We start from the raw sequence: 12,284 nt of genomic DNA, 5'->3' as shown, positions 1-12,284 counted from the left end.
CTCAATAATCTTCCTAACAAGGCACATTTACCATTTTTTGAATTAACCATAATTTATGCTGGGAGAATCCCATTTGTAGGATGGCTTTATTCATAAAAACATGAGAAAGATGGACTTTTAAGAAGAGTGTACTTGACCAGGAAAATGAAAGTAGAGAAGGATTGACTTGTTTTTTTTTAATTTACATAAAATGTAATCTCATTCCAAAAGTCAGATGTAATAGGTGCCAAGAAACGTCCCTGAACAGGTTCCCATTGAATATCATGGCAGAAAAATGCCACCAACCAGGCAGCAAGCTGAGCTTAGCTCAACCTTGGCGGGACTGTGATTCTCACGGTAGCTTTCTGTCCCTCATGCTACATTCTGTAGAGCCTTTCTTGTGGATCAGAACTTGTATGTCCTGAAAATTTTTCAAACTTAAAGAACAGTTGCAAGAATCTGAATCCCCACATATGCCTCGTCTAGCTTTAGCACTTACTAACATGCCATACATTCACTTTACCACTCGATAGTAGTAGTATTTTTGCTCAGCAATTTGAGAGTAGGTTGTAGACATCTTAAACCTTTACTCCTATAGACATTAGCATGTATTTCCTAAAAATAAAGACATTCTCTTCTGTAGTTGTAGTACAAATTACTAAATTGACTAAATTCAGGAAATCTCACAATGGCATCATATACAGTCCGGATTAAAATTTTTGCTAATCCTCCCAGAAATGTCCTTTGTAGTGACATTTTCCAAACATAAGATCATGCATTGTGTTTAGTAGTCATTACATTTTGTTGCTTTGGAACATGTTACTTCTGTTCAGAATTAGAGGGTGGCTTTTTGACTCTCCCGCAAGCTCTGTTGAAGAAAAAAGAAGACCCTGGGGATTTCAAGGTGGTGGCTTGCTAGAAAACCAAATTGCCCAGGTAAGGGGGACTTTTTTGTTTTTAACTTTGAAAACTTTGGCTGGGTTTTGGTGCCTTGACTCAGCAAAGTCTACAATACAGCAAGGCTTGGTAAGCATTAGAAGGGGTACTGAAGCTTTCCTTTATTTCATAATCCCAATTGTTTTTCTAGAAACCATCAATAGCCTCTAAATGACTGACTCAATTTTTGGATCCTATTCTCATGACTAAGCAAATGTTTGATTTGAAACCAGCCCAGTATAAATGTCTCTGTGCCTCCAACTCTCTGTAGCTATTCCGGATTCCAGCACTGGGGAAACCAGTCTATGCACCAAAATGTCTAAGTCTGGAACCAAGGTAAGTAACGGTCACACTCTGTAGCCTACCACTTTCTTTTCCTTTGTACCTTTCTTTTCCAGTGTTTCCTTTCTTTCGGAATATTTCCTCTTTTCCAATGTACCTAAAGATACATTGAAAGGAATGTGGAGAAAAGCTTTTGCTTCTTTGCCTGGAGGTGAGTATGACAGTGGTTTTGAATGCTGCGACTGGGGGAGAGAAGATGAAGAAATGCTCATTATATTTTTTACTCTAACAGAATTCCCCAACAAGTTATTAAGGGTGTATCTTTGTGTTGGGGGTGGGGGGTGATGTTCAATACTGTGCAGGTATATATCAGTTAAATATCATCATGATTTCTGCCTTGCGGCAACCAATTTCCCCAGAAATAATACCTGCTAATAATAGGTGGAGTAGAAAACTTTTAGTATTTAGTTAAAAACTGCTCTGTAAAGGGTGTCTGGTTGGTTTAGTCAGTAGAGCATGTAGCTCTTGATCTCAGAGTTTTAAGTTTGAGTGAGACCCATGTTGGGTGTAGAGATTACTTAAAATCTTTTAAAAAATTGCTCTATAAAAGTTAGCCTCAACCAGTAATGTTCTAAAAAATCCATCAAGTGAATTAAATCCTACATATCCACTTCATTCGAGCGGCTACTCTTACCCATTTCCTGAAATAAAGTGCTTACTTACATTAGGAAAATTGCCTCTCAAATACTTGATTTACAGTTGTTGGTCTGGAAATTGATCTCTTACACGGGCTTTAGGAGTGAAGGGATCTATGCCTGATTTCCTCACCACCCTCACCACCCCCACCAATTCTTTACTTTGAAAAGTTTCAAACCCATTAAATCTGAAAAGAATAAGAAAGAAATGTTGAATAAATACTTCTATATCCCTCACTTATATTCTTCAGTTGTTAGCATTTTGCTATATATTGGGTCTCTGTCTGTCTCTCTGTACTAAAGCATTTGGCAGTAAATAGACAATTATTTTGCTGTATTTAAGCATGTATCTCCAATAAACATACTATCATTATCTTGTCCCCCAAATTTACAATAAATACAATACCTAATATTCGGACCATATTCAAATTTCCCCCATTTGCTTCCCTAAATGTGCTTCATGGCTGGCTTTCACCCCGATACAGGATCCAGTCAAGGATCATGCATTACCCTTGGTTGCCATGTTCCTTTAACCATTTTTTCCTTTAGCCTCTTTTATATGGATCAGTCGCCCTACCTTTTTGTTGTTGTTGTTTGAGACATTAACATTTTTCAAAGGCCAGAATAGGTGCCTTGTAGAAAGTCCTGAAATTTGCATTTGTCTGATTGTTTCCTCATGTTTAGATTCAGACTAACCATCTTTGGCCAGAAAGTTACATAGGCAATATCAAGTATTTCCCATCACATCATATCAGGAGTCACCTGTTCTTCCAGAATTGGTAGTGCCTGATTTTTTTTTTCCACTTGGAAAATAAAACTAATAATGATACTTGTCATCTAGAAGATTTCAGGAGAAAAATGAGACAGTGTCTATAGTGCTCTGAGGCTCTTCAAAGTAGGCCATGAAAATCCCACTGAGAAGAATTGTAAATCCTTAGATGAGTATCCGTGTGACTTGAGGAAAGACTGTTACAGAAGCCTCTTTGGGGCGCCTGGGTGGCTCAGCCAGTTAAGTGTCTGCCTTTGGCTCCAGTCATGATTCTGGGGTCCTGAGATCAAACCCCGTGCTGGGCTCCCTGCTTAGTGGGGAGCCTCCCTGTCCTTCTTCCTCTGCCCGCCCCCCGCCCCTGCTTATTTGATCTTTCTCTTTTTCTTTCTCTCAAATAACAAAATCTTAAAACAGAAAACCCTCCTAGATGAAAATACCCCTGCTTTCAAAGATTTCCAGAGCAGTAATAATGTGCTTTCTTACTTCTTACAGCTGCGTTGTTCACAGTGGTTAGCTAACTTGCTTGCTAGACCAAAAGAGCAAGTTAATCTCTTTCTCTATTGCTTCTTCCTTTCCCTCTATCTTACTAGCAATCTAATCAGAGTTATGGGCTTGGCAAAAACAATGCATTTTACTAAATTTGGTTTTGTTACCTGGAATACTCAACATTTTTCTTGCTGCTATATTGGATTAATGGGCTATTTTTTCAAAAACTAAATGAAAATAAGAGGAATTTTGTAATAATTTCTAGGCAATCTCCAGCAGTATTTCTTAGTCCTCTCTACAGATTTTTTTGTCCAAGAATCTCAGCTCACTATAGAGTAGATTTCTTGGTCCTTCTGCAAATGGAAATTGAGTAGAAGTACAACATTCTCTGGGCTCTGAGATTTGGAAGGTCTCCCACTGAAAGGAGAGCTTGATTCATGGAGCTCAGTCTCTGTGGCAACACAGTACTTTGTTTCAACCTTGGGATGGTTGGCTAGTCTGCTGAAAGGGTGGCCAGCAAGGGGACCTTATAGAACATTGTGTATATTTCCACTTCTCAGATTCAGATGTCAGCCAGGCAAATGTACATAGGGCACCAAGTGTGGGAAACATTCAAGTAAAAAAGATACTAACTTTTTTGCCTATAGCGTATCCCTTGCAAAGCTTCTTTTTTTTGTTGACTAATTGACCAAAAACCAAAAGTAAATTAAATTAAAGTTAAATTAAGGAGTTTAGAATCTATTCATTCTTAGTGAAGTTACCTTGGTTTTCCTAAACATCTTTCCACAGGCTTTGGGGAAAGCTTCCCAGACTCAGAATCAGTCTCGTTCCATTACTAGGAGAGTAAATGGTGTCTGTGAAACTGAGCTAGCTGTACAGCAGGGGAAGACAGCAAAAGGAGAGAAGATAAAATGAATCACAAGTCACTGACCAGGACTTTTGCACAGCAGTCCACTCACTTGCCTGCAACGGACTTGTCACTAGCTATTGACCTTAGGCGAATCATTTAACTTCTTCATCTGTAGCCACAGTAGCAAAGTCTATTGGCAATTATGAACCAAATTAAACTAAGTGCTTTATTGTTATTACCCCTTCTCAGAACAGCCCTCTGGAGTGCATATTGTTATCCAGGTTTACAAATGAAGAGCCTGAGCTTTGAAGAGTGGTTCAGTGGCCTATCCAAGGTCACAGAGATAGTGACTAGCGGGTGCTGCAATTTTGTTTTCATCTGAGACTGAGACGCCATGTATCTCTCAGTCTGCTATGCTGAAGTGCGAAATGGAGGTGGAAGAGAAATGGAGGTGGGAGAGGACGAAAGGAAATGGAGTCGATGATTTAGGGGTGAGAAGGGGTCGGGAAGCTCATAAGGAACAGAAAACAAGAGGGGAGAGAGACTGGAAGGGTAGATTAAGGTGGCAGGCAATACCCATCAGTAGCCTATGATCTAGAAAGTCTCTCCTGGGGTAGAAAGCACTGAGGTTTTATGGCCTTTTGAAAGTCATTCTTGGTTTCTGACTTTCCATCATTCCTTACATCTCATCAGTCACCAAATCCCCGGTTCCATTTGACTGTTTGTTCCCTCCGTGTCATCAGCTAGCAGTTGCCATTGGCTGGCCTGCACCACCTCCACCACACTCACAGCAACCACCTGCTTCCATGCACTCCAACCAAAGGGATTCTAGCATGGCATCCGTTATTTCTGGATACTTCACCACATACTCTATATGCGCCAAGCTTGAACTACTTATTCCTGTGGTGGGCCATGCTCTTTTATTCCTTGTGGGCAATCCTTTTTTCTCTTCCCCCAGATACCCCTCCTTATCCTTCAATCTTCACCTCAAAGATCCTCTCAAGACTACCTGTCTCTACTCCTTTCCTATGAAATGCTTGACCTGGTTTTCTTTTTCTAAACTGATAACGCCAATTAGCCACGAGGTGGCAGCATAACGCTAGGGAATTAACTGCTTGACTCGACACCAGTTCTTTCCATTTTGATTGTAAACTAACATTTATCTTGGATTGTGGAACTGTAGAATAAGAAGGGGCAAACTCTACGGTCCATTTGGCCTGGTGGTTTTCAGAAGCTGCGTTAAGAAGCCCCAGGAGCGCCTAGGAATTCTAGGAACGTTTTATTTTTACACCCAGACCTTTAATCTAGTGTAGTCCTTCATCTGACAAGTGGGAAGCAGGAGCCCAGAGAGGCAGCTTGCCTGAGCTAGTGAGTCTGACTGCAGAGATGCAGCTCAAGATCCCAGGTTTATAATTTCCCAGTTCTCGGAGCTGCATACTGCTGTGCCGTCAGAGGTCTCAGGCTTACCCCACAGGTTGTGGGGCAAACTTGGGAAAGAGTTTGAGGAAAAGAACATTCTTGACTTGCCATTTTGTTGCCTTGTAACTACTCTGTTGGCAATAAATTAATAACAGAGCATAAAATATTGTCATGCATATGCTCTATATCCATCTGAAATAAGCTCCCTAAAGCTAAGGTCTGTTTTACTTTTCTCTGTGTATCTTCGTATCACCTGGAGTGAATGTTTGCATTTGGAACTCTCTCATCTTCATGCAACACTGATTGAGGGTTTGTCCAGTGGTGGGTGCAGGGGTCCATAGCTTAAATAAGGCTTGGTCCTTGCCCCTGGAAAAAGTTTAGTAAGAGTCTGAGGGGAGAGAGATATGTAAGTGGATAATTTATTTTTTTATGCGATGAGTACTGTGAGTTAGGGGAACAAAGAGGAGGAAGCCATGAATTTGGGTCTGGCTTATCTTAGGGCACTCTCTTATTTTGCTTCATTTTAAGCCTTCAGAAAGTTTTCCTTCCTGTTGTTGACAGCTAAAGTCGTCTGCCAGAAGGTAGGTGTTGGGAGGTGAAGTAGAACTCCGTATTTCCTCCTCAACATCAAAGAGAAAGGAAATTTCCAAAGTGGGGACTATGTTCTTGGTCTTTAGTTTTTTAGGAATAAAGCCGCCCAACTCCCCAGTTCCTCTCTTTATTTGCCTCACACTTCAGATCACTTTCTATGAGGACAAGCACTTTCAAGGCCGCCACTATGACTGTGACTGCGACTGCGCCGATTTCCACATGTACCTGAGTCGCTGCAACTCCATTCGAGTGGAGGGAGGCACCTGGGCCGTGTACGAAAGGCCCAACTTCGCGGGCTACATGTACATCCTGCCCCGGGGCGAGTACCCTGAGTACCAGCACTGGATGGGTCTCAACGACCGCCTCAGCTCCTGCCGAGCTGTTCACCTGGTGAGACTGGGGCCCGCGCCACCCCGCCTGCTCGCTCACCAGCTCCCCTGCTGCAGCTCTTTCTGTCTCTTTTGCCCCTGCTACCCGCTACCCCCCCTTCCCTTTTTTTTTTTTTTTTAACATTCATGTGGAAGCATTTTCTTAACATTTTCCTACCCTTTAATGGCATGTTTTCTTCTGTTGGCTGCTGAGGCTTGCATAAAACCTAGGGTCAGTTCATCACAAGACTGAATACATGAATTATTTCCAGAACACTCTCTCTACCTCCTAAGTACTTTAAGGCATCAAGTTTTTCTCACTGAAGGTCTGCTGTTTCAGTCAGTATGCAGCGGGGATGGGAGATCAGACCCTCTGGCTTTCAAGATGGTGGGCTCCCAACCACGCTGTTCTCGGAGTTCTTGACGTGTTGGTGATTTCCATAATCATCGTAGTTTATTTCCTCCTGTGTTTTTCCAGTCTAGTGGAGGCCAGTATAAGATTCAGATCTTCGAGAAAGGAGATTTTAATGGTCAGATGTACGAAACCACTGAAGATTGCCCTTCCATCATGGAGCAGTTTCACATGCGAGAGGTGCACTCCAGTAAGGTGCTGGATGGCGTCTGGATTTTCTACGAGCTACCCAACTACCGCGGCAGGCAGTACCTCCTGGACAAGAAGGAGTACCGGAAGCCCATCGATTGGGGTGCAGCTTCCCCAGCTGTGCAGTCTTTTCGCCGCATTGTGGAGTAATGACGTGGAGGGGGCCAAAAGCTTCTCCCGGGGGGCCACTTGCTGGCCAGCCTTGTCACCCAAATAGGCATCATAAATAAAACAATTGGCATGCATTCCACTGTTGACTATAATGCCTCTCCTTAAACAGTCTTAGGGACCAGTAAAACAGTGCCCACTGCTGTGGGCAGTTACACAAAGCCACTCATCCTTCAGATGGCCAGTCTATAACTTTGTGCCAAACAGAATAGCACCTCATTGAAAGGCGAGAAAATCATACTGTCCTGTGGTGGTTCTCATCCCTTGAGTCTGGTATAGATTCAACAGGTACAATAATAATAGTTACTGCCTCTTGAGTGCCTTCATTATTGCATTTTCTCTTTACAACCCTGTAGGAAAGGTGGTTTCTTTGCATTTTACAAATAAGTAAACAGAGGCTTAGAGAAACTAAAAACTTGCCCAAGTTCACCAGCTGGTGATCGGAGGAACGAGATCCAGGATATTTGTTTCCATAGCCCCTGTTCTTTTCCCTTCATTTCCAACTCATTCATTCAACACCTGCTGGCTGGGGGTTTATGTGCATAATGGAAGTAGGAGACCCTGAGAAATTTAAGAGGTGGAAAGTGCAGGGTCCCCAGAAGTTCTCATGGAGGAGACCGAATACCTACCAAGAATGGACAGTGAGGGGTGCCTGGGTGGCTCAGTTGTTAGACATCTGCCTTTGGCTCAGGTCATGATCCCAGGGTCCTGGGATTGAGCCCCACAGCCGGCTCCCTGCTCACCAGGAAGCCTGCTTCTTCCTCTCCCTCTGCTGCTCCCTGTGCTGTGCTCTCTCTGTCAAATAAATAAATAAAATGTTGAAAAAAAAAAAAAAAAAGAATGGACAGTGAAAACAGCCATTATTTGGGAAAATGGTGGAGCCATAAGTCACTTGAAGGCCTTTGTTTAAGATTCAGAAGTTGCTGGGTCAGTGACCTCTCAACTTTAAGCTCAGTCTTTCTGTAAAAAGCACATATCAATTTGTCCCAACTTTACGACAATTGAAATGGAGTTTTACTGAGTTTTACTCACTTTGAGCAACCCCTGAGATTTTTCTCTGTTTAATCTTGATGAAGAGGAGAATGGTGAAGGAAACCCAGTGTCATTAGGAATACTTAGCATCTGAGTCAACCTGGGAATGTTCTGGATCAGTCTGTCTTTAAGAGAGAGGTCAGAGCCCAGGTCTCCTAGGAGTTTTTCCAGAGAAGGACAAATTGGAACTGCTAAGGATATTGCCTTTGTGTGCATCTGTCCATACACTAGTGTGCTGTGCCTTCTCTCTCCCAAATATTTTTATTCATTTTGTTAACTTCCCCTGCCTTTTGTCATTTTGTTGGTTTTGAGTGAGGGACCTTGAGAGATTTGAGTAAAAGTAAGGGAGACAGGATGAACTATAAACGAAGAATGGGAGGCCACCCACTGAGCCACAAAGAGCTCTGGGCCTCACCACCCTACCATGAAGAGCACTTGCTTTATCTCCAAAATGGGGGCATTAAACCAAAGGCTCACTCAATCCCACTGAACGTAAATATCCTAATTCCTCGGAGGTAAGGAGGAGGGTGCAGAAAAGCTAGCTGATGACTGAAGACTCCTGACACTTTCAGCAGCACAATTTCTGGAACTGACCTTGGAGATCTTGTACCTCCTTTTCTGCAGAAGAAACTGAGGCCGTGGTAACCGTGCACTAAGGCCAGCCTCTGCTCTCCTATCAACTGTTGCCATGTTCTGGGCCCTGGGAAGTCGGTCACGGTCTGTTCAAAACAACCAGAAACCCAGTGCTGGCAGCAGGATAGGAAAACAAGTGTCAGGATGACTTACTCCAGTCTCAGAGAAGCAGAAGATGGGTTTTGACAGATAAACTAGAATCATCATTTAGGGATGTTACATGCCTCTGGGTTCATGCCCCAATCCAGAAAGGGATGGCCACCATTCTTCCCGGCTATAGGCACATCAATCAACTTGCACTTAACAAACATTTTACTTGCAATTGATATTTGAGGTCAAAACCCCTTTATGTCCTTATCTATCGATCAGTCCCAGTTCTGGTAGAACATTCTGCTGTTGCAGCACAAGCCAGTGTCCCACCTGTCATGCACACCAGAATAGCACCCGGGGTTGTTATTTAGAATTATTATCTCCCTCTAGCTTTTATTGTTTTATCTCTCTGAAATGGGAGATCTCAAGAAAATAAGGCCATTTAGACCATTTTAGCCATTTCATTCTCTAGCATTCCTCTGAGACAAGTCTTTGAATATTTCCCAAATATAGAACATGCTTCCTCAAAATGCAGCATCTGGGGCTCCTAGTTCAGGCCTCCAGGGTAGAGCTGCCAGATTGAATGTGGGACAGTATTAGTAAATCACAAGTACTGGGACATAACTAACTATAGACACAGCATAAGTGTATCCCAAGTACTGCATGGGACATATTTACATGAAAAGGGATTTGTCATTTGTCTGAAACAAATTTAACTGCACATCCTGTATTTTTATTTGCTGAATCAGTCAACCCAATACTTGAAGGGCAAGTCAAGCTGCACATGAGTGATAGGAAGCGGCGGCACAGGCTCTGGAAAATGGAGACACACATCCCACAGCAGGGGCACTGAAATCCAATTTTTCAGAAATGCTGTGAACCAACACAGTGTGTCTGCAACCGGATTGAGCCTAGGGACCACCAGTTCCCAATCTTGGCCTCTTGGAGAGCTCTGAGGATCAGAAAACAGTGCTTACACTGAGTCACAACCTGCTCCTTGTAACTCTGAACCTGCTTTCCTTCCAGTTTTCAATCCCAAGAGAGTCCTCGAGGTATTTCAAGATCCCTCCTGCAGGTCCCCACACTCTCATTTCTAAGCTGAACAATTCCTGTCCCCGCCACTGCTTCTCTCTGTGTGAGGCTGGCACCCACACTTTTCATTCTGGTGCCTCTCTTCTGTGCTGGTGGAAGATGGATCTTTTCCCCACTGACCAGACTACATCTGGAGGATCGTGTCCAGGTCTTTCCCCTTCCTTTCTCAGATAAGCCCTGTCCTTGACTTACGCTCAGCTCTCCGGAGGCCCTCCCATCAGCCTTGATACAGGCCTGGGCAGCCTTTTCTAAGAACTGGCATTCCGGCTCCCAGGCTAGAGAGTTCCTTTCCTCCCTGGAGAATGAGAGAGAAATGGATTCAAACCCCCCCACTTCCACATGGGAGCTCTAAGTCCATTAATATGGATAACTTCAACTTTCTTACCTGTAGCGCAGAGAGAACATGCATTAAAAACACAGAGTGGGGACGCCTGGGTGGCTCAGTTGGTTAAGCAGCTGCCTTCGGCTCAGGTCATGATCCCAGCGTCCTGGGATCGAGTCCCACATCGGGCTCCTTGGTCCGCAGGGAGCCTGCTTCTCCCTCTCCCTCTGCCTCTGCCTTCCACTCTGTCTGCCTGTGCTCACTCTCACTCTCTCTCTCTCTCTGACAAATAAATAAATAAAATCTTTAAAAAAAAAAAAAAAAACAAACACAGAGTGTGTGTGGCCACTGCTCGTGCTCACAGTAGTTGTGGTCTATAAAGACTTGAGCCCTGGACAGCAGAGAGAACTTTCTGGAGAAAAAACAGGGTTAGGAGCCCGGGAACTTCTGGTCACAGCGTTTTTGTCAGCAGATCACTACTTAACCTTTTTTTTAAATGTGTGTTTCAGTTCAAAGACACCTAATTTGATGTAGATTGTTGATGCCTTAGCATCCAGGTCCGAATGAAGATTAATAAACAGCTTCTCTCCGCGGGGCAGAGAGAAGGGCAGCTTTCTGAGGGAAGACCAGACGGCATGTCTTGCGAAATCACCAACCAAGAGGGAGACAAGGCAGAAAACACAGCGTTGTGTAGACGGCAATCAAACCAAACCAAACCAAAACACTTGTTGAAGGAGGAGAGCTGAAACCAGAGGGCTTCGTTTGGCCTCAGCTGAGAACACAAGCCCAGAGTGACTCAAATTTTTTGCTGCCTGACTCCTGTCCTTGAATGTCCTCTGAAGTACCATGAGGAGTGATTTTGGAAGTAACAGTAAATTTTAGTGAGTGGGCAAATTCCTAAATCCAGAACTTGTACTTTACCATTATGGTTGGCCTGTTACTACCGTTTTCTTAGTAGTATTTAAGTACCTCTGTTACCAAATTGTTTGGGGCTTTTTGCTTTGTGTTTTACTTGTCTGGCTTTTTTTATTCCTCTTTCTATCTTCCAGTTGTTTTCAGAAAAGCATCTCTGCATTTTTGGCAGATGTTTCGAGCTGGGAGGGCATACATCGGAACCATGCAACCCATCCCACTGTCTTGAAATCGAGCAAAGTTTCTATGGGAGCCTGGCCTCCTCTTCACTCTCTCATTTGCCTCACTCCCCCCAGCTTCCAAGGGCAGCAACAGTTGTCCCTAGAGCTCCCACAAATCGCCCTGCTTTCTAACTTCCCTCTTATTTGGGGACATGACAGGGGGCAGCAAATCCCCAAATCCCCCATCCAGCTGACCAGCCTGCGGTCTGCACAGGAGAAGAGAAGGATCCCTGGTGGGTGGGTGTGACTTCAATGCAAGGTGAACCTCTCTGTCCACAGACAGGCACTACTCACCTCTTCCTCTTCACTCAAGCCCCCTGCATCAAAATCGGGCAATGTTAGAACTGGAGGAAAGGTTTGGGGGCTTTCCTATGTACCCCAACAACTTGGTAAGATGGGACTTACTAACCCCAGGTTACAGACAGGGAACCAGAGCCGAGATGGGCTAAAGATGTTGTCCAAGGTCGCTGGCTCCAAAGCCCTTGCTCCTTCCATGGCTCCACATGGCTTCTGTTTCTCTGTCTGCACAAGTCAGAACCACTGTAGGACACATGAGAGTCCGAGGGAGTCGTGCTATTCCAGTCACAGCATGGGCGAGTTCTCTCGAGTAGCTCTATTGAGTTATAATGCACATGCCCTACAAGGCACTGTTGAAAGTGTAGGACTCACTGGATTTCAGTATATTCAGAGTACTGTGCAACCATCACCACAGCCCATTAGAGAATATTTCCATTATCTCAGAAAGAAGCCCTATACCCTTTAGGGATGACCACCTTATCTCCCTGTTTCCCCACGAATCCACTTTCTGCATCTATATATTTACTTATTATATAATAAT

The 12,284-nt window shown here is 43.8% G+C and overlaps 1 protein-coding gene across 2 annotated transcripts; it reads left to right on the top strand.

Annotated features, from left to right (window-relative positions):
* The first annotated feature begins 17 nt into the window (after nt 1-17).
* On the top strand, nt 18-7,226 carry CRYGS (crystallin gamma S). 2 transcript variants are annotated; one of them, XM_004745204.3, is made up of 3 exons: nt 18-1,251; nt 6,155-6,397; nt 6,854-7,226. In XM_004745204.3, the coding sequence occupies exons 1-3, from the start codon at nt 1,159-1,161 to the stop codon at nt 7,124-7,126; spliced, it is 609 nt and encodes a 202-aa protein (XP_004745261.1). In that variant the 5' UTR covers nt 18-1,158; the 3' UTR covers nt 7,127-7,226. The 2 variants fall into 2 exon arrangements, with proteins under 2 accessions (XP_004745261.1, XP_044944653.1); XM_045088718.1 differs by having other exon boundaries at nt 18-4,488.
* The last annotated feature ends 5,058 nt before the right edge of the window (nt 7,227-12,284 follow it).

Source organism: Mustela putorius, unplaced genomic scaffold (assembly GCF_011764305.1).
Source record: "Mustela putorius furo isolate JIRA1106 unplaced genomic scaffold, ASM1176430v1.1 tig00003834_pilon_pilon_pilon, whole genome shotgun sequence".
In the NCBI taxonomy this organism is placed as follows: Eukaryota; Metazoa; Chordata; class Mammalia; order Carnivora; family Mustelidae; genus Mustela; species Mustela putorius.
The sequence above is the reverse complement of the archived record's forward strand: the minus strand, read 5'-3'. Positions and strand labels throughout refer to the sequence as shown.

Excerpts from the sequence above, each read along its gene's own strand:
- CRYGS (XM_004745204.3), top strand. The coding sequence starts at position 1,159 with ATGTCTCTGTGCCTCCAACTCTCTGTAGCTATTCCGGATTCCAGCACT. Across the intron at positions 1,252-6,154 it reads TGTCTAAGTCTGGAACCAAG|ATCACTTTCTATGAGGACAA; the intron begins GTAAGTAACGGT and ends CTCACACTTCAG. Across the intron at positions 6,398-6,853 it reads CCTGCCGAGCTGTTCACCTG|TCTAGTGGAGGCCAGTATAA; the intron begins GTGAGACTGGGG and ends GTGTTTTTCCAG.